At 42.9% G+C, this 19,713-nt stretch overlaps 1 protein-coding gene across 4 annotated transcripts in view; it reads right to left on the bottom strand.

Annotated features, from left to right (window-relative positions):
* zfhx4 (zinc finger homeobox 4) overlaps window positions 1-19,713 on the bottom strand; it is a 77,741-nt gene that overhangs the window by 48,049 nt on the left and 9,979 nt on the right. For all 4 annotated transcript variants that reach the window (XM_016458031.1, XM_016458030.1, XM_016458034.1 and 1 more), the window contains exons 2-3: window positions 8,036-10,626; window positions 6,132-6,634 (exon numbers count right to left, since the gene is read on the bottom strand). In XM_016458031.1, the coding sequence (XP_016313517.1) occupies window positions 6,132-6,634; window positions 8,036-10,580 (3,048 nt within the window). In that variant the 5' untranslated portion in view covers window positions 10,581-10,626. The remainder of the gene's footprint in view (window positions 1-6,131; window positions 6,635-8,035; window positions 10,627-19,713) is intronic.

Below are 19,713 nucleotides of genomic sequence, written 5' to 3'. Positions count from 1 at the left end.
GTTAATTGTTGACCGACGTAATAATCTTCGGGACGATTCTTCTTTTTTTAAACATGCAGCCTGCGTGTAGCTACTTAAAATAACTGGGAAAATAAAGGTTAGCGGTGGAAGAAAAATCTCCGCTGAGTTACAGAGGAGACCTCAAGGGAACGTGTGATGTTCAGGCATACATTTATTGTCCAATAATGCTTTCCAGACAAAGTCATATGTTTGCTCTCCGTCTGTGTCTGGAGAGTTAAAACAAAGCTAATTACCTTCAGCCATCTATTTCACCAAGAATATCATATTATTGCAATTCAAGTCCTTCCATGGCTGGCCTTATCAGAGAACTGTGAGTCATCCTTTGTTAAGCTGGGCCCAAATCCCATGAGAAATGGACGGGTGGAGGGGGCGAGTGAAAAAAGGAGGATGGAAAAAAAAGAGAAAAGAACGAGGAAAAGAAAGGAAAGGGCTAAAAATGACAAACTCCTGCCACTCTTTGTTCTTGGGAGTGCCACGCTCCCCTTCAGGGCTCGGTAAGTCTTATTTCCCCTGTTATGGTTCCCATACCTGTTAGCCTCAATAGCCTTCACAGTGCCTGCACAGAGACAAATGGCCTGACCTGGCCGGCCTCTCTGACCCAGGGCCAACAGGAAGATCACATCTGGTAATTAATATCAGAGCATCCTCATATGGCTGCCTCCCACTCATCTCGCAAGACAGAAAGAAAAGAAAACAGCGAAGCAGGAAAGAACCAAACAGAGAGGGGTGTCTGGGGCGCCACACTTTAACACAATGCTTTAAGTAGTCCGTCAGCAAACGTTAGTCCTGTAGGGCCGGTGTGGAGATGACCATCTGCTTACGAGCGGGGAGGGCATGATGGGAGAAATACCTATTAATATCTGAGGATTAATGACAGCAGGGCCTAGCTGAAGCCTGGGCTTTGTGTTTGCACCCACACTCGTCTGTCTGTATGCTTTAATTATACCCCTTCCCCCTCGCGCCCTCCCCTGAAAGATTCCCTTTGTAATCTGTGTGCAGGTGAAAGACGAGAGCGTCTGAATAATCTGGCCCCGCTGTCGGGTCAGAGCTGGAGGCTGAGAGAGTGCTGACATACTTTTATGCCTGCAGAGAGTAAGTGGATAAACGGACGCATTTGTGAGCCTGTGGTTATGTTTGCGTTTGGAAAGTAAAGCGAGGGCTCGTGTAAGGCCTTTTGGACCTGCGCAAAGTCCTCTGGTACTGTGGCGCACCGGCTCTTATTGACAAACAGCTGAGACCGGGCAACGTCCGCTTTTCTGGGATTTTTTTTCTCATATCCTCCCAGGTTTGGATGCTTTCTAGGGGCATCGTGTCTAATCATGAAGACAGCATGAGAATAAATGCAAAAAATACTGTTAAACAAACCAAATCTATAAAAATGTAGTATTTTAAAGCACTTAAAGTTTTCTTTAAAGGGGTCATATGATGTTGCTAAAAAGAACATTATTTTGTGTATTTGGTGTAATGAAATGTGTTTATGTGGTTTAAGGTTCAAAAAACACATTATTTTCCACATACTGTACATTATTGTTTCTCCTCTGCCCCGCCTTTCTGAAACGCGTCGATTTTTACAAAGCTCATCGGTCTGAAAAAGCGAGGTGTGCTCTGATTGGCCAGCTATCCAGTGCGTTGTGATTGGCCGAATTCCTCAAGCGTGTGACGGAAATGTTACGTCCCTTACCATATTGTGATGCCTGCGGCAACCACATGTGATGACCCCGGGCTGGACTCCGCTTTGTCCACGGTGAAAGCCGATCCGGCGATCGATGGCACAAAGTTGAAGTATTTCCTCAGCGACCAGCACGGACCAGCTCCAGGCATGACGATATCATCCTCTTTTGGAAGGCCAAACAAAGTAGTTTCGCTTTCACAACGAAGCACACAGCGCCTTCACGACATGGCGGCGGCGGCAACAATACTACAGCGAGAATAAAAGTTACGCCTTCTTTCTTTGCGTGAAGATGTGGGAAGAGTTGCATAACGCCGCCCAAATAGTGACGTTGATATGTGGGGGCATGTTAGAACGAGCCGTTTTAGGTAGGCGTGGTTGACTCTTAACTTTTATAAAGAATATCTCTTTGGATTTGAGACTTTAGTCTTTGCAACTTTACAGATCTTCTTTATGCACCAAGAGCTTGTAACACTCCAAAGAGAAAGGAAAAATTTAAATCGCATCATATGACCCCTTTAACGGAACACAAAAAAATGTTTTGGACCCCACTGACTTTTATATTGACAAATTGATATTGATATTGACAAAATCAGCTGATACATTCTTGAAAATATCTTGTTTTGTGAGTGTGCTTGTGTGTGTGTGTGTGTGTGTGTTTCAATGTTCTGCAGAAGAAAGTAAGTCATACAGGTTTGAAATGACATGAGAATGAGTAAATCTCAGAATTTCAATTTTTGGTGCTCACTGGTCTGTATTTATTAAAAATAAATGTGGAAAAAAGCCCCAAAATAAAACACAATGTGTGCTAAGGGACAACAACAATGATGATGATGATGTTATATGAAAGCGCATGCAAAACAGATCCTCCTCGTTCCTCTATAGCACAATGGCTTTTTATGCAAATACCCTCAACTCAATCTCCTGTCCATTTTACCATCAGATCGGGGGAAATGACAGACAATAATTTGAGCTGCATATATATGGGGCATTTGATTTTCAAATGAGAAGGAGTGAGGCTGACCTTCAGTAATGAATATGCTGTAATATAATGTGCCCATCAACCGGCAGCCATCTTGGTTTAGAAAGATAGAGCAAAAGGCAGAGAGAAAAAAGGGGGGAAATGAGGAGGAAATACTGACCTTCTGGATGATAATAAAAGAGAAAAAAAAACGTCAAAAAGGGGTTGGGAAAAGTCTTTGATAAATCTGAAATTCCAGTCTCCTCACTCCCGCATTCTCTCCTCCTCCCTCTTTTCTCTGCTGCCCCCTTTTAATTTCCCTTCTCATTTCCCTGCCCCGACCAATGGTGTTGCCATCCGTATCATGGATAATGAGATGGGCTATCTGCCTCTCCCTGGGGACAAGGCCACGGAAAGCCAGTCGCTGCGGCTCCATCTCCCCGCCTGCCTCCGCCAGAGAGAGGTGCATTATGTGTGCCACGGCCCCTGTGGCTCAAAACGGGGAGAAAGGAGACGAGGAGGGGAAAAAAAAGAGAGGAGGAAAATACAAATATGGAAATGGAGCCTTGGACTCCAGACAGACAGAAAATTCTGCTTGACTGATGACGGATGCTCGGGGAGGGGGGTGGCTGCTGTAATTAAGCAGTTCATAGCTCCTGACGCGCAACTGGGGGATACATACTGGACATCCTTATGTGCTGCACACAAGCCTCCGGAGAGAGGAAGTAGAAAGAGAAGGGAAATAGACAAACAGAGGGGGAGGGAAAAAGAGTGGGAGATACAAGAGAGAAGAGCATGGCGAGGACCACCTGGTGAACAGGTGTGGGTCAGTATCTGGCTTTCCCCCCACTGACCATGAACATTCTTGGCTTCAAATGACCCAAGTGCCCAGCGCAAATCGGCTCTTTGGAGCAACACACATTTCTCACCGTTTCTTAATCAAGCGTTACGCCGCCTTTGAAAGGCCTTGACAGATTTACAGTCGACTACATCTGCGTTTATTTGAGTGGTTATTAACGATAATTGTATAACGACAATATATCATTACTGTAAGCTAATGCCAAATACTAAGAGGACAAGAATGTGCATTGTATTTATTTTAACAGCCGAATTACTTCATAACAGTGAAAAAAAATCCAAGGCTGTTTTAGGTGTGGGCTTGGGAGTTTTAAAACCACCTAGCCTTTCACAAAAAAAAAAAAAATGAAACATTGCACTGCTAATGTAATTGAGGCCTTTTTTAATGTCTGGAAAATCTGAATACACAATTACACTTGAATACACAATAAACTCAAATATACATGAGCAAAACGGCCCAGTTCCTGCCAAAAGCATTAGAAGCCGCATCTGTAGAACAGATTTCCCTCTCACTGGATAAAGGTGGGGGCACAAGGAGATGAGAGAGCCAGAGCGAACCCCCTCACCCCCTGTGTGTCAAATGGACACCCTTCTCTCGCCATCAAAATTCAGCCCCATCACCTGTTCTAACACTTCTTAAAGTGTGAGCCAATAAAACTCAAAGGGGTGGGCGTACATTTGAGTGCTAATGGCTTTTTTTTTTTACCTCAACAATTACTTCTAATTAAAACCATACAAACTACAGATTTCATTAGATTACATGTCTCTCCATTTGACTAGATCACTCACTTCCAAGCTTCAAAAGGAAAAACACAATTGTCATGCTGGTTCAACATTAAAATTGACATATCGGGAGTATGTTCTACATAGCCACCTGCTGTTCTAAAAAAGGAAGTGTAAATGTTAAAGATGCTGCTAAAGATGCTCCTTGGCTGCTAAAAATTCAGGTAAACTCTAACTAAACATTTCAGGATAAACACAAACAATCATGTCAATAATCAGGCAGTGATCCAACCACACGTGCATGTGAAGAAACAAATCTACTCCTAGACTTACTAAGATCATAGCTAAGCTAGGCCTTTCTCTTCCTCTAATCTCCAATCTATTTGTCTTTCGATGTGATCCGAAATGCTCTCTGTTGCCATGGAGCCTTTTTATTTGCTTAGAGAATTAGCCAAGCCCCCTGACCCCCCACCCCTTTCTAAACTGCTAAGGATTTCAAAACATTCCCATGGACTGCATCTTTAATGCCAGGCCTCCAAATACCACATGCGATTCTTTCAGCCCTTTATTTGCCTCATGCTGACTTCACCCATTGGAGGATTTGCTCTTTGTTGTTTAGTTACTTGCTCTGTATTTCTAACACCGTCTGAATACATTAATAACACGAAGCAGCTCAAAATCCCATTTCCTAAACAAACAAAAAAAAAGTACTAGAAACTCACCATTTCTTATTCTCAAAAGGCCTTTTTCAGCATTCGGTTCTGACTTAACTCTTTTTCAGGAGGTTCTCGGTGTGAAAGTGACAGTAGTTGTATTTTCCTTTTAAAAACCCTTTTTGAATGACTATGTGTGTAATTGGGTCAGAGTAATGAATTGTTTGCATTATTGCTATCATTACAAGACTGCCAATTTTGTTTGCAGTCTAGCCATTGTCAGCTGCTAAATTCACTTTTCTAAATATACAGCTGAGTCCGGCTTACGAGCACACACAAGTCAAAAGTGACTAATGCTGGTCAATAGATCCTCATTAAGTTAATACAGTTTATCCAGAGGAGTCCACTAATGTGTCTGGGATGTGATGCTGGTCTATGATTTCAGGATGTTAGTATCATTGTTTCAGGCAATCACACAAGTCCAGTAAGTCAACACCCAAATGCACTTAAGAACAGGATGAGGCTGCAGTGGCCTCTGTTCAACCCCCACCGATGTGGATCAGTTATCTGCCTTAGGCCTTGAGCAAAACAGTCAAATATAACCCGCAAATCAGAAATCTGAAACATCAAAACGTAATTTGTATGTTAAAAAAACTAGTAAAACACAGGGCGATCTAAAAAATAATCTTAATGTTTTCCTTTTCTTATGCGTGCATGTTGACAAGCATACACAGTCACATGTTCAAAATTCGTCAGCTGTTCACATGATGTTTGTTGTTATACACTGGCTGATGGGGCAGCTTTCCTCAGAGGTGAAAATTCAGTGAAACGCTACAACAGCGGCCAACTGTTAAAAATATTGATATTTCTAGCATAAATTCAATTAGGTTTGATTTCTGAAAGGCATCATGTAAACAGGCTGACTGGCATATTCCTGTCTTTGCAGGAAAGAGAGCAGAGGAAACTGGGAAAAGGGCGAGCATGGAAGGCCAAAACAAATTTAAAGCTGGACTAATGACATCTGACATCATAAAAAAAAAAAAAACAAGGTGCTAGAAAACAAATGTTCAGTGTTTGTATTCTCCTGACCATGGCCTGACTCTTTCAAATACAGTGATAAAATAGATATAATGCAATGAAAAGTTAAACAAAACAAAGTAAATATTAACCCATGTGACACCGAGAACACACAGAACTAGGACAGTGGGTCATGACACAGTTCAACACAAAGTAAAGCATAGCTGACCTTGTAGACCTTCAGCGCAGCTTCGTGCCTCTGGTTGGTCGCATGCAGTCTCAGCTTCTCCACACTGTTGCTGTAGTAGTCGCAGGCATTACACTTCAGGTGCACGGGGTTGCCGATGGCAATGCACTTGAGACGCCACTGGTTGGCTTTGCCACCTTCCTTGATGTGGGCCACCAGCTGATACTTCTGCATGTGCTTGTCGGTCTTGCAGTGGAGCTGGAAATTGGCCTTGAGCTGCGTGTTGTAGTTGCACAGCTTGCACTGGTAGACGTCTCCCATCACGGCCCTCCACTCCTCTTCCGGAAGCGATCGCTCTGCCGCCACGTGCCCGCTGAGCACCTCCAGGCTGTCAGAGCTGAATTTGTTGCACACCGCGCACTGGAAGAGCTTCAGCAGCGGGTCGTTGATGCAAGGTGACAGCTCCCCAGCAGAGAGGACGGACAGGTCATCACCCATTAGCTGACCACTCGCAAGACGCAGCTCCACAGGCAGCTCATTATTTACTGCAGGGAGAGAGGGAGAGAGAGAGAGAGAGAGAGAGAGAGAGAGAGAAGGAAAGAGAGAGGGGGGGAGAAGGGATGAGGTGGGGCACAGTCACAGGGAGGAGAAAAAGAGAAAAGTTTTTTTTATTATTATTAAATGAAATTTAAAAAGAACTGAGAGACTGGTGTAGGGCACCCATATCCATTTAATAAAATAAAGTCTCAGTAAGGAGTATGGCTTTTATAAAGCCTTAACTATAAAAAGCTATAATAGGATTGAATCAGGATCAATTACAATCATCCCTTTCAAGTTCTAAACTCCCTCATCAGATAGCTTTAATTACTCCTACCAGGCATTCCTGAGTTTGTACTCAGACACCTTTTTATTTTTTTCTTCTCTCTTTAAAGACACAAAACTGATCAATATAAAATTAGCCTGCCTCAACAGTAGTCCTAAAAATTAAAATGATAAAAAACAGATCATCTTACATCTAGTTGTCATTTAGTTCTTTGATCTCTGCACTTTTAGAAGCAAACTAGATCATTTCTCATACCCTCAACCCCCTGGGTTAATAATTACACAAGGTCAAAACAAGGTACAAATATAGCATTTTGTTAGAGTTTCTGAGTTGCTAGATGAAAGACAATGTTTTTTGTGGAAACAATATTTCTTGACAGGCTAATGTATATGTGTCAGTCTATACTACGTATGGAGGTAAAGACCCACGAGATTAAAGGGGTCCTATTATGCTCTTTTACAAAGTCTTGATTTTGTTTTGGGCGTGTACTAGAACAGGCTCTCATACGAAGTTGTTCGAAAAGCAGATTATTTTTCACATATTTTACATTATTACAACACCTCCTTCTCTAGTGCAGCTCAACCAGGTCTCGTCCCATTCGTCGATATTTGTGATATCACAAATCCCGGAAAAGATGCGTTGTAGTCCAAACGAGTCGTTCGTTGTAGTTTTTGAAAAGTGATTTCTGTTAAATAAAATATTTCCTTTTGAAGTGGACTTTGAGCTTTGTAACTTTGCAGATCTTTTTTATGCTCAAACAGCAACATTACAGACTTACTAAAGTTGAAAAAGTGAAAAAGCATAATAGGACCCCTTTAATGCACAAGGGTATCGGCTTTCAGAAACAGATGCAGATGCTATGTTTGGTCTTGACTGATAAAGTGAAAGAATAAAATTGCTGCTGCATGTTGTGTGTAGGCAATCTGCTCACTACAGTCCATGTTAAGACGAGGGCTAAACTTAAGAAAATTAGGAAACAGATTCTCACATGGCAGCTCAAATCACAGAACAAGTCGAGAGCAGGATACAATAATGACAGGAGTAATAAGACCAGAGTCAGTGAAGGAAACAGAGAACAAAAGAAAGTGAGTGACAAGCATATCCAAGGGGGAAAACTACTCACTGTGACCGGGAGCCAGGGCTGCGGCAGTGCTAAGGTCAAGCTGGAAGGGGTTGATCATCACCTGTGGGTCTGAAGGGTTCTCCAGTTTCATACCAGTGAGCCCGATATTCTGGGCCAGGTAGTACTGGTAGAGCTCCGCCTCGGCCGGTGCCAAGCCCAGGTGCAAGTTGTGCTGGATCTGCTTCATGTTCTGCTGAAGAAGCATCATGTTGTGCATGTGTTTCTCACTTGTCATGTGGATGCGCAAATTGCGAGCCACATTGGTCTCATAGTCGCAGACCTCGCATCGCCACGTGGGTTTCTGTTTGGGCTTGGAGGGTGAGGGCGTGCTGCACCCGCTCAGGCTGGCGTTAGACACAGGAGCAGCATGGTTGTAGATGGCTTCCGTTCCCCCGTTCTGCAGCGTCTGCACATTGTTAAGGTGCTTGTCCGACTGCATGTGTATGCTAAGGTTGCCTTTGGTGGTTGTGGAGTAGTTGCACACCTCGCAGCGGAAAGGTTTGTAGCCGCACGTGTAGCTCTCACCCCGGGCGAGTCGAGGGTGAGGCTGGCCCGTGTGGCAATAGACACAAGAGCCTTCAGACTCTGGGTGCTTCTCCTTCATGTGAGCATCCAGGGTCTGCTGGTACTTGTAGTGCCAATTGCATTTGGGGCATTTCAGCGTCTTGCAGGAGTTCCGTGAGTGCATCATGGTCATGTGACCACCAAGTGAACGTGAGGAACCTAAGACAGTGTCACACTTGGGGCATTCGATTCCACTTCCAGGAGAGCCCTCTCCTGGGCCGGGGGTGCCAGGGGTGCTGGGCGTGGCAGCATACTGGTGCAGTGGGCCAGGGCTTTCGTCGTCTCGTCGTATCATGTCGAGAGGAAGAGATGGTGGACTGCTATCCCTGCCGCCGTTGGAGTCGCAGCCATCTTTGCTGCCTCCGCTCGTGGAGTCATTGCTGTAGTCCAAGCTGGCAGCAGCTTGCTTTGTCTTCTCTAGGTCATTGGCAACAGTCACAGAGGAAGTAGTACCCCTTTCAGTAAATTTTAGCACACTGGACGATAAAGGAGAAATGCTTTGGTTTAAGAGAGGGAAATCTTTGCTACTGGTACTATCCCCAAGTTCACAAACGCCATCGTCGTCAAGCTCATTCAAATACATGTCTTCGTCCTCCTCAGCGTCAGCCGTGTCTCTGGGCTCGCTTTTGATGGGGAGCTCACCATTGGCATGCAAAGTGCTAACGCCCTTCTGCCGTTCACAGTTGCTCTCCTGATCCCTGCACCCAGCCCCTGGCGATGAGCGCTGGAGAGACACGAAGCCGACGGGGGACTTGAGCGCCGAGGTGGCCGCAACCCCGAGGTTCAGTTCAGCCTTTGGCATCTGGGCACTCCTGGGCGACTGGTCTGCAGAAGATGCCAAACTGGCACTTCCTTTCAGGAAGGCGAAACCAGCCTGCAGGGAATCACCGTTTTCCATGTGAAAGGTGTTCCACAGGCTGTGAATGCCTGGATCAGGGCCCATGAAGTTTGCAGTAGAAAAGTGTGGTGTAACAGAATTTATTTTTTTTGGTTCCAGAAAGCTTATAAGAGGTTCTTTGTCTTTACCAATGCCCTGTATGATGGCAGAGACATATTTATTACTAAGGAGCTTTTGCTCCTGCTCACTGAGGGTCATCCGATGATCATGCACAGCATGGGTTACAAATGACCTACTATAACCAAAAGACAACTTGCACAAGAAACACATCAGAATAGGTTTCCTTTTCCCATCACTAATGAAACCATCAAATTTAGACAAGTCCACATTGTTTGGAACATCTTTGGACACACAGGAGTTTTTGGCTGCGCCATCAATGGTAAGATAGTCTTTATCACTCTTGTGTCGGAGATCGTAGACACGGAAACTGTGCAACACAGGACCATCTCCTGCTAATACTGAGGTATTTGGGAAAGCCTGATCGGCCGTAAATGGTTTCCCGAGGGATGAAGCGATGTGAAAGGTATTGATCACTTGTGGATAAAAGGACATGGGGGCTGTGGCCGACTGCTCAGTCTTGTCCCCGGCAGCAGTTTGGGAGTTTGAAAATAGTGCTGGGGAGAAGAGTCTTTTGACCCCTGACTGGCCACCTTCTTTGGAGTCCTCAAGAATAAAAGCTGAGCCATCTGGCTGGTAAACTATCTCTCCTGTCAGGTTCTCTACATCGCTGTCCTCAAGGTCGCTGACCTCACTCTCATTCTCGTCCTTCAGAAGAGGAAGGCGAGCGTTCGGGCAGTGGTGCTCCATGTATTTTTGTAAACTCGAGAAGGAAGTGGCACATTCGTTGCAGGGGATCTCTTTAGTGGCCGCACCTATCGCATTTTCCACGCTCAATCCCGACGCGATCTCTTGACGGCTCTCCTCCGTCCTCAGGTTGTCATCCGCAAGGCTGTTTTCCTTGTCAGGCTCCATCCCAGGGACTTTCTCTGGCACCTCATTATCAAGATGTGTCGTCTCATGTAGCTTTGATATCTGCTGCCCATTTTCCTGTCTTGAGAGAGAAGGGGAATCACAAGTTTCCATGGTAATCACTACATGGGGATCTCATTTCATCCAGCCTGTCAGGGACCTGCATAAATAACAAAAAATTAAAAAAAGAGAGACATATTAGAACGTGTATAACGATAACGCACCTGATCTTCAGCATGTGCTGTCCTTGATTATATAGAGAGCATTGCTGCGCTGCAATTACTCGTGAATTAGCTCAAAAATGAGCAGCAGAGACCTATCTAGAAAAAAAGCTGTATGGTTTTTAAATGCAGACAGACACTCCATTGATTTTAGCAGAGGTTAACAAGTGGTTTCAATTGTTAAAAAAAAGAGGTTTAAGTATGAGACTTTTTCAATAACACGAGCAGCACTCCCCTTAAAATGAGACCACTCCCACACAAAAGTTTCTGTGAGCCCCTTTATCATTGCAACATAATTACAATAAGCAAAGAAAAGGGGGGTGGACCACCACATTCAAATCATGACCACTTTGGCAGAGAGAGGCGGTATCTCTTTGGTTCCTATGTTACTCAGTAAATCAGCTTACACCAAATCTTCCCTCTGAGAGATCCCCCAGCAGGTATCTAACAAGCCCTCATTAAGCAGCCATCCAAATTCTAACCCACGCTTTGGCCTCTCCGACAATCACCTCAAACTCAAATTAATATTTAGCACACCCAGTCCAGTCACCCCGGGAGGGCCATCTCGCAAGTTCTTTTCACTTTTTTTTGTTTTTCATTTTTCATCCTTGGCAGCCCACAAAAACCCAAGCACATAAAGCACACCATTTGAAATACCATTGCGATGTTATCTATCCTGGATGGCTGCCCATCTCCCAACCGTCACTGCCTCAATCAGGTTCTCTCCTGGCTTTCACAAATCATACGCGCACCTTGCTGATGAAAGCCCTTCAATCATATTTTTTTTTCTTGGACCACAGACAATTTATTCTCAAGGCTGGCAATGCAGATTCAAAGACTGGGACTAAGCTTGGACGCTGAAATAGAGTTGGATCCAAAGCGTATGTGCCTACCATGCCCAGGCTCGGCGATTGAGGCCCAGAGAGCAAAGAGAAAACCAACTGCTCCAAATTTTCAGGGTGATATCAGTGTGTACAGAAGAGGTAGAGATTTGTGGTGAAGGCCAACAATGACGGGCTTGCAACTGCTGTGCTTTCAATTAAAATGAAATACACTCAAGACAGACCCAGAATTTTAAAACGGCAGCCCTGTCTGCTGTGACAGGCTTTATTTTCTAATTATTCTCAAGAATATAGGAAACCTGATAATAGCTTATTGAACACAATGCAATTTAGAAAAGCACTTTTTTTTCCAAATGCAAACGAAGTTAAAAGATGATGCAAAATTAAACAACAATTACAGCCATGCCCTCTCCACATAGCTATGTGCAAATCACTTTTTTTCCAGATACCTATTTTGATACAAAGCAAATCGGGGATTCATTTAAATGAAGCCTTGGATAAATACGTTTGGGATATCATATGAATATTACGCACAGAAAAGATACATTTTACTGTTCAAATCAAGTATATTCTCAATACAAGGAAACGCACAGAAGTAAAGAATTAGGATACTTCTCCTAGAAAATGCAGATAAGCTATCACATTAATGAAGTGAAAATTAAATTGTATAATAAACAAATGGTGGGGGTGATCTGCACAATGCACTGCTGTGAAAATAAAGACCTGAGATTGCTCCCAAATACCCTGAGAGCAAAACTGTGCAGCAATTAGTGCAAAATTAGCACCTATTAGATTTGGCTTCACACAAGAAAAGAAAAAGGTGTGTCTGTGTGTGTGTGCAGTGGCGAAGTGGGGCGGGGGGTCATTTATGCAAGCCGAGAGGAATGTACGTCTCCAAAAACACAAGTTTGGCAGGGAAGGGAGGACTAGATTACAGTGTTCTCCTGTGATAATTTCTGCATCTCCCGGTGTAAGATCACAGAGCCAGCAGCTGTGCCTCCAGGGCCTGTGGGCGCTGGGTGAGTGTGTGAGCCGCACACAACATTCCAACGACGTTAACACAAAACCCACTGCACATCATAAAACAAGCAACCTTCACAAAACACACACTCTCCCTCATGTGTCTACCTTGTCAGCGGTTGCCTGTGATTTGTTTCTGTTTGAATTCAGCATTTAAAAGGTATCAAATACAATTCAAATGGAAGCTGTAATTATACAACTGGCTTCCTCATTCTCTTTTTTCTTTCTTTCAGGTAGCAGAAAAAAAGAATTTATGCAGAGATTTTGTGTGCAACTGTGCGTGTTTGTTGCTTTCCTTTGGATCCTAACACACAACATCAGTTAATGCGGGTCCGGACATAAAACGTGCAGTTTGAGATTAATTATGCATTTCTTGACACTTGAAGTGCTGAGAGAGATGCCTCCCCTGGATTTGCCTGTGTCTCTACATTTTTGGCTATGCATGTGAATCATTACATGCCTATGAATTATAAAGCAAGGCACAAAAGAGCTAAACAGCTCAGAGCTACACTTGTTTTGATACGAGGCAAGTATCCAGGGATGCTGAGAGCACCTCTAGCTTTCATATTGATATTTCGCATCAGAAGACGTTTCATTGACAATCAGCCCGGTAACTTAAGTGTGTCCATCAATATCTTCTCACAAAATAAATATATAAATCACTGTTTGCTACAGCAAGTAACTGCATATTATCCAGACATCCTCAAGCGCTCAAGATGCCTGACAAGAACAACTTTAAAAGAATCACATGCAGGCATCTTTCTTCAAACCAGCTCAATCTCAATTGTTAACATACTCTCTTTTCCACCCAAAAGACAGAAACTAGTCTTAAGTACGTACTTTGCTATTAAAAGGGGCTCTATGTTCTTTTTGACTGCATTTTTCCTCTGTTAACACCTTTTTCTATACACCGTTCTACAATTCCTCCAACGTGTTGTAACTTAACTGTGAAACAGCTTTTCTCTCTTGTCTTACTTTCCCTGCTTCTATTCGGTCTAAAAAGCACAGGCTACAAAAAGAAAAAGAAAAAAAACTAACACTAAGCTCTTTTTCTTGAAACTGAAAGAACGCACTCTCAAAACATTGAGGACAGATCTCATTGCATGGAAATGGCTCCCGTTCCCATTAGAAGAAAAAGATGGCAAACAGTGTTTCTACCTCTGTTTTTTAATTAAGACTGTCTCGGCTTCTCTCTCGGTTCTCTATGGAGACGCTGCCTGTGAAGTGATTAAAAAGAATGTGATCTGATCAAGAGACGGGAATAATGGAGTAGGAATGCTAGGTTTACCCGAGTGCTAAGACTCCCCCTCCCCCCCTGGATTTCACTCACCCTTTCTTCCCTAAATAGTTTTTCAGGTTGTCCTTTTTTTCAGAGACATAGACAAACGTTAAACGTTAGCGTGCACAGATGTGTCGCGCTTTACTGAAGTGGAACTGCAATACGAGTGTGAAAGAAAAAACAGGAAAAATAGGTAAAACGCCTCCAAAATATATCCGATTTAGGAAAGGTCACCCCAGCCTCTGCTGGGGCTTTTCTCAACACCAAATCCTCTATCAAAATGTCATAGATCCTTACAAAGGCATGAATGGGCCTTCACAAGTCTAATTATACTTGTTTATTTGTTGCCATGCAGAAAGAACTAATGAAAAATCAATCAAAGTGGTATTATCCAAACATCAAGAGCTTCTCTGGCCTCCAAGGACACAGGGAGGCTTAATTCTTTCTTGTTTAAGTTCAAAAAAGAGAGAGAATTGCAAAGGGGAGAGAGAAAAGGAGTGGGGGCGGTTTTGCATGACCCTTTTTTCACAAAGGCTTTTCCCGACCCCGTCGATGCCCAGAGGTGTAACAGTAGAAGCAGGATATCTCCCCTGTGCCATAACCACATTTAAGGGCCTCATTTCAATACGCAACATATCATTACTGTTGGGTGTGGCAAATCCACATCAGCAAAAAGACGTCTATTTAGCTGTTGTACAAATTACCTTTCTGTGGCTTGCGTTTAACAAAAGAGTCAAACAATTTGAAGCACAAAACAAGTATGAAAAAAGTTCCAGTTTTTTAATCTTTAAAATCTTGTAATACTAAAAATGAAAGAAAAGAAATGTATCACATGACATAAGTTTTACATATAAAATTACTTCAAAAAGACCCTTTAAATGAGAGGGGGAAAAAGAGTGCCTGGGTTTATTCGACTCCCTCTCCCATTCGAAAACTTTTAACAGGAGAGGCCGGTATCAAAGGGAAACATAATCTACATAGCTAATGTCTTTTCTCAATTCAAAGCAGAGAAGGCTGCAATTTCTCCTCGCTGGCAATCTGGAAACACTCTGGAGTTAATTACGCCTGATTCGAAATTAACCGCACAAACAAAGGCCAGTCTATGTCCAGACTATTATATTGCATTAACCGGCTTTAAGCTTCCTGCGGATCGTTCGAGGCTCTTCCATTACCCTCCCTACCATCCCGACACGAAGAGAAAATGCCTGCACACCCCAGATTAATGAAAAGGAGCGTAAAAAGAATGTGTGACGACCTCTCCCGACACAGTGCAAACTTTCAGTCCAAGTCACAGAAAAAAGGGGAGAAGGTAATTAAGTTTGAAAGAAAAGGTCCTCGCGACAAACAATGAGGCTGTGTCTCTGGAGGAGCGCAGGGGGGCGAAAAAAATCATTAACATTCTTTTTCAACTGAGAAAAAGAGAAGGAGGGGAAAGGGGAACGTATGCTGGCAGGTTCCCCACTAGTCTTCCTCTTTAGCCTTTTTTTCACCCCACATCTGGTTTCACATCTTCTCTGGTGCCCGTGTCCACGTGACACAGCAGATCATCTCTTTAACCCCATCTCTCTCTCTCTCTCTCTCTCTCTCTCTCTCTCTCTCTCGCTTCAGCTCTGCAAAGTTAACTTCACAGTTAACTTAGAGAGCGTCGCAAAGACAACCACGCACGTTTGCCCACCTGAGAACCATCAGGCATATTTACCGTGTGTGTTTTGCTAAGCTTTTGAAATAAGCCAGATGCAAATCAATGTGTCGCCCCTAGTGAGTCTTACGGCTTAATTAGTAAAGCAGATATGCTGTTTCCTCTTTATAGTAATGGCACACAAACAAATACAAACATGCACAGGCACTGACAGAGAATATGACTAAACACACACCGACTCACTAGAAACGCACATTTCTCAGAAGAGACACTCGACACTAAAATTAGAGTTGTTTTCTCTGATTCACTGGCTTGACGTGAATTCATCTCGTGATCTTTCTGCTGTCCGCACAAGCACGAGTGATGAATATGTTTGCTTTCTGCTTTGCTTTTTTTCTCTTCGCAGGAGGGGGAAAAAAGTTCATAGCATTTTCCCTTTGTGTGTATGTTGTGTGAGTGTTTTTTTCCCCATTCTCAACAAGAAAAGCAGAAAATCTAATTGTAGCTTTGCCAGTCCGTGTTCAGTAATCACCCTCTTTGTCCAGTTTTTGCCGAGCAGGATTAGAGTTAAAATGATGACTGACTAATCCCTTGATTTCCCTGTGCTAAATAAATATTAATCTACTGGTCAAACATGTTCTTGTGGAGTACAATACATACAATATGAAAGCGCTTACCAGTTACATAAATCGTAGTTTTACGCACATCTGTTTGAAAGCACTGCCCCCTTCCAATACATAAAAATAAATAAAGCGGCATTAAAAAAGTCCTGCAATCGAAGTTGTCCGAATGAGTGACGCTCATGTAATCACATGCTTTGTGTTCGCTGCTTTCAAATAAGACCTACAAACATGGCTTACATTGCAATGATGGGGGTGAAGACCAAACACACACACACACACAAAGTCAAACACAGGCCACATATTTCACCTCCAAAAAACACATGGGAGGGGGTGAATTCACCGTTTAACAAGCCATCTAAAAATATACCCCGTTAAGCCTGTCAGACAGGTGTTATATTTCTATGGCCATCCTCTGTTAACTAACTTTAACCTGATGAATGTTTTGACACGCTACCGCGCGGGCCGGGAATGGTAGGCAGGCGCCATTTGGAACGAGAGCCCGTTTTTCGTTCGCAGATTTTGACCTTTCCGTGCTGTCATTTTCCCCGAGAAACAATAAAAGTTTAAAGTTCAAGCTGCTCAGTAAAGACGGAGCATCCAGCCTGCCAGTCCTGTAATTATCTAGTATTATAAACACAATCACAGGCCAGGTATCCCTGCATGCATTCCAGCGCCGCTAGCTATGCGCTAACCCGAGCGTTCTTCACGCAGGAATTTCACAAAACATGTCAAACAATCTATTAAAGCATGAATTACTGCTAACTACGTTCTCCCGTGCAGGCCCTAATTCCTTTATATGGCAGCACGAGAGATTGTGCTCCAGATCTCCCTAATTTCTGGAGCCAGAGAATTACTAATTAACTTAATGTTTGGGCCTATATTTAATTAGAGAGCTCTCCAAATGAACTTTAGACCAAAGGCATTTGCTTTTTAAACAAACTCTGTTCTGACAGCTGTTGCGAGTTTATCCTTGTATGCCCACAAAAAAAAACATTTATTTTCAGAGCCATCATGGGGTCATTATTTCTTTAAGGAGGAACCGGAGTATTCCGCTTGAAAAGTGTACACTTTAATTGGATTTCACTCCAAACAAACAACTTTCAGATGTAATTAGAATGAGCTGAAATTAGGGCCACAATATTCCATTATCAAATAAACGGAATGTCACACAAACTACCGATTCAATTTTCAATCGAATCTGGCAGTCACGTCGCTCCGTCTGCTTCCTACAATCACCAGACAAAATGTAGTAGTAAAATGATTGATCCTTTTTTTGACTCATTAAAAAAATAATTAATTTAATGGCATATTATAAGGGAGCCAAAAATTGTTTCTATTTCAGATGAAAAGGGCAAGAGACCGAAAAAACATCCATGAGCAGTGCTAATGAAGAGAAACATTAAAAGAGTCTGTGGTTATTGCCACTTACGCCATTTGAAAGCCTATATGGGCCGCTTTGGCCCGGCTGTAACATTATCAGCGCACTGCAGCGGGGAAGGCCACATTGTGTTATGCTTTTCAGATCGCTAAGGCCTCAACAAGACACTGGGGGTATTTTAAGGTCAATGACAACCTAGAAGAGAAAACAAGCTCTGGATCAGCATAACCGCCAACTAATTAAAGCAAAGAAAACACATTATACCTACAGCTCTGAATGGTAATAGTCAGGGGGAAGAATGATTTGTTTTGCTATCAAATGCCATGCAGTAATAAGCATAAAGCTGCGGTGAGGGAGTGTTTTGAAATGCAAAGCCCAGATGCGAGCGCATGAAATGGCACATATACATTTGTTTCAACAAATCTCACAGACTTGCAGGCATTAAATGGAAAATAATCTGTGCTTTCTCAAATATTTGTCTAGCCCCATCCATCGTCAGATTTAACAGCCCTCTGGTCCGCTGTTCATATGCATCGCTTGATCTTCGCAAAGGCCTCTGATTTGATTTTATATGAAACACCCCAAAGGACTTCAATTTTCCTTAATGGTTTTTTCATACGCTTTCCATAGGTCTTTTTTTTATTACACTTTCTTTGATTGTCCATAACTTAAATGGTTATTGGCACGGCAAGCAGAGCTCCCTATTGTCTCCATATAAAACAAAGAAATCTCCCTCCGAAAAAAAAAAAAAAACGAGGACAAGGTGAGACAGAAAATCGTTGTTTCTTCAAAAGCCCAAAATACAGACGACACCATTATCTTTTTTCTCTCGGCTCAATGCGATACTTTGTTCTTTTTATTTCGTGACCACGATTCTCTAACGTGAGCTCCGCTAGCTGCGCATTTAATCTCGTTCTGTTGCTACACGTCATTAAAACTAAAAAGACGACGACCCACGCCGGGACCTCAAGCACCCACACAAAACCAGCCTTCAGTCCATGCCACTCATCTGCACTGATGCAAAGTCTAACCCCCTTTAAAACAAATAATTAAAGATGATTCCAACGCACATGCCAGACCAGAGCGAGACAGGATATGAGAAGTCTAGCATTAACCAAATACTTCTCCGGGGACTTCTCTTGCTCAGCCTCTGGACTAACACAAACACTGGGCCAGTGTCATGTCTGGAAAACTGCTCTTTTTCTTCATAAACATACACACAGGTGGAACAGCCGTGTTAATATCCTCATCACAGGGCCAGATGAACTAAGCGGCATGAATATTCATGAGGGCAGGCTCTCATTTGTGATTTGTTCTCATCTGTTTACATAAGGCACTACCGGTCATACATATTCAATTATGGTCTCATCCCTCTCTTGACGACTAATAATGGGCTTGTTAGCCAGCTGAGATCGGCAACGAGGGTGCGTACCATTTTTGAGTGTACATCTGTCTGAATGGTGCTCCTATAAAGTTTTATCTACATATGGAGGGAGAAACAGGAAGAGGTCACAGTTAAGCTCAACCTTTCCCCAAATAATTGTACTTGGACATGAAATAAGGTGCAAAATGGCATTGTATTTCTGTATTTAAATTTACATTTTCCATTACCCATACGTGCAAAGTTTGGTGCAAAAGGAAAATTAAAATTAAATTTTATAATTTACATTTGTCATTTCCAACAGTAGTCTTAATATGTAAATTGCATGCAAATTTTAACGCTTTATAAGTTGCAAAATTAAAATGAAAATGTATAACACAAATTGATTTGATATGTGTAACATGTCCAAGCAGAAATGGTAGCAAAATGATCATTTAAATGCTATTTGTCCTAAATGCATTTAGACTAACAGTTAGGACACTTAGGATTGCATTTTCATCATGACGCCGTGGGATATTTGTAGCAAAATTCAGTGCGGCTTTGAAAATGCATTCCGAGCTGACCACGCCCACCCTCCGTCAATCACTGCTTCAAGGCGAGGATTGGCGGAAGCGTGTTACGTTTTGGATCGTTTGAAACATGGCGGCTGGAGATCTGATGAAGCAGTGATTGACGGAGGGTGGGCGTGGTCAGCTCGGAATGCATTTTCAAGGCCGCACTGAATTTTGCTACAAATATCCCACGGCGTCATGATGAAAATGCAGTCCTAAGTGTCCTAACTGTTAGTCTAAATGCATTTAGGACAAATAGCATTTGAATAATCATTTTGCTACCATTTCTGCTTGGACATGTCACACATATCAA

The sequence above is a fragment of the Sinocyclocheilus anshuiensis genome, unplaced genomic scaffold, assembly GCF_001515605.1.
Source record: "Sinocyclocheilus anshuiensis isolate Anshui unplaced genomic scaffold, SAMN03320099.WGS_v1.1 scaffold1100, whole genome shotgun sequence".
Taxonomy (NCBI): Eukaryota; Metazoa; Chordata; class Actinopteri; order Cypriniformes; family Cyprinidae; genus Sinocyclocheilus; species Sinocyclocheilus anshuiensis.
This window is presented reverse-complemented; position numbering and strand designations above follow the sequence as displayed.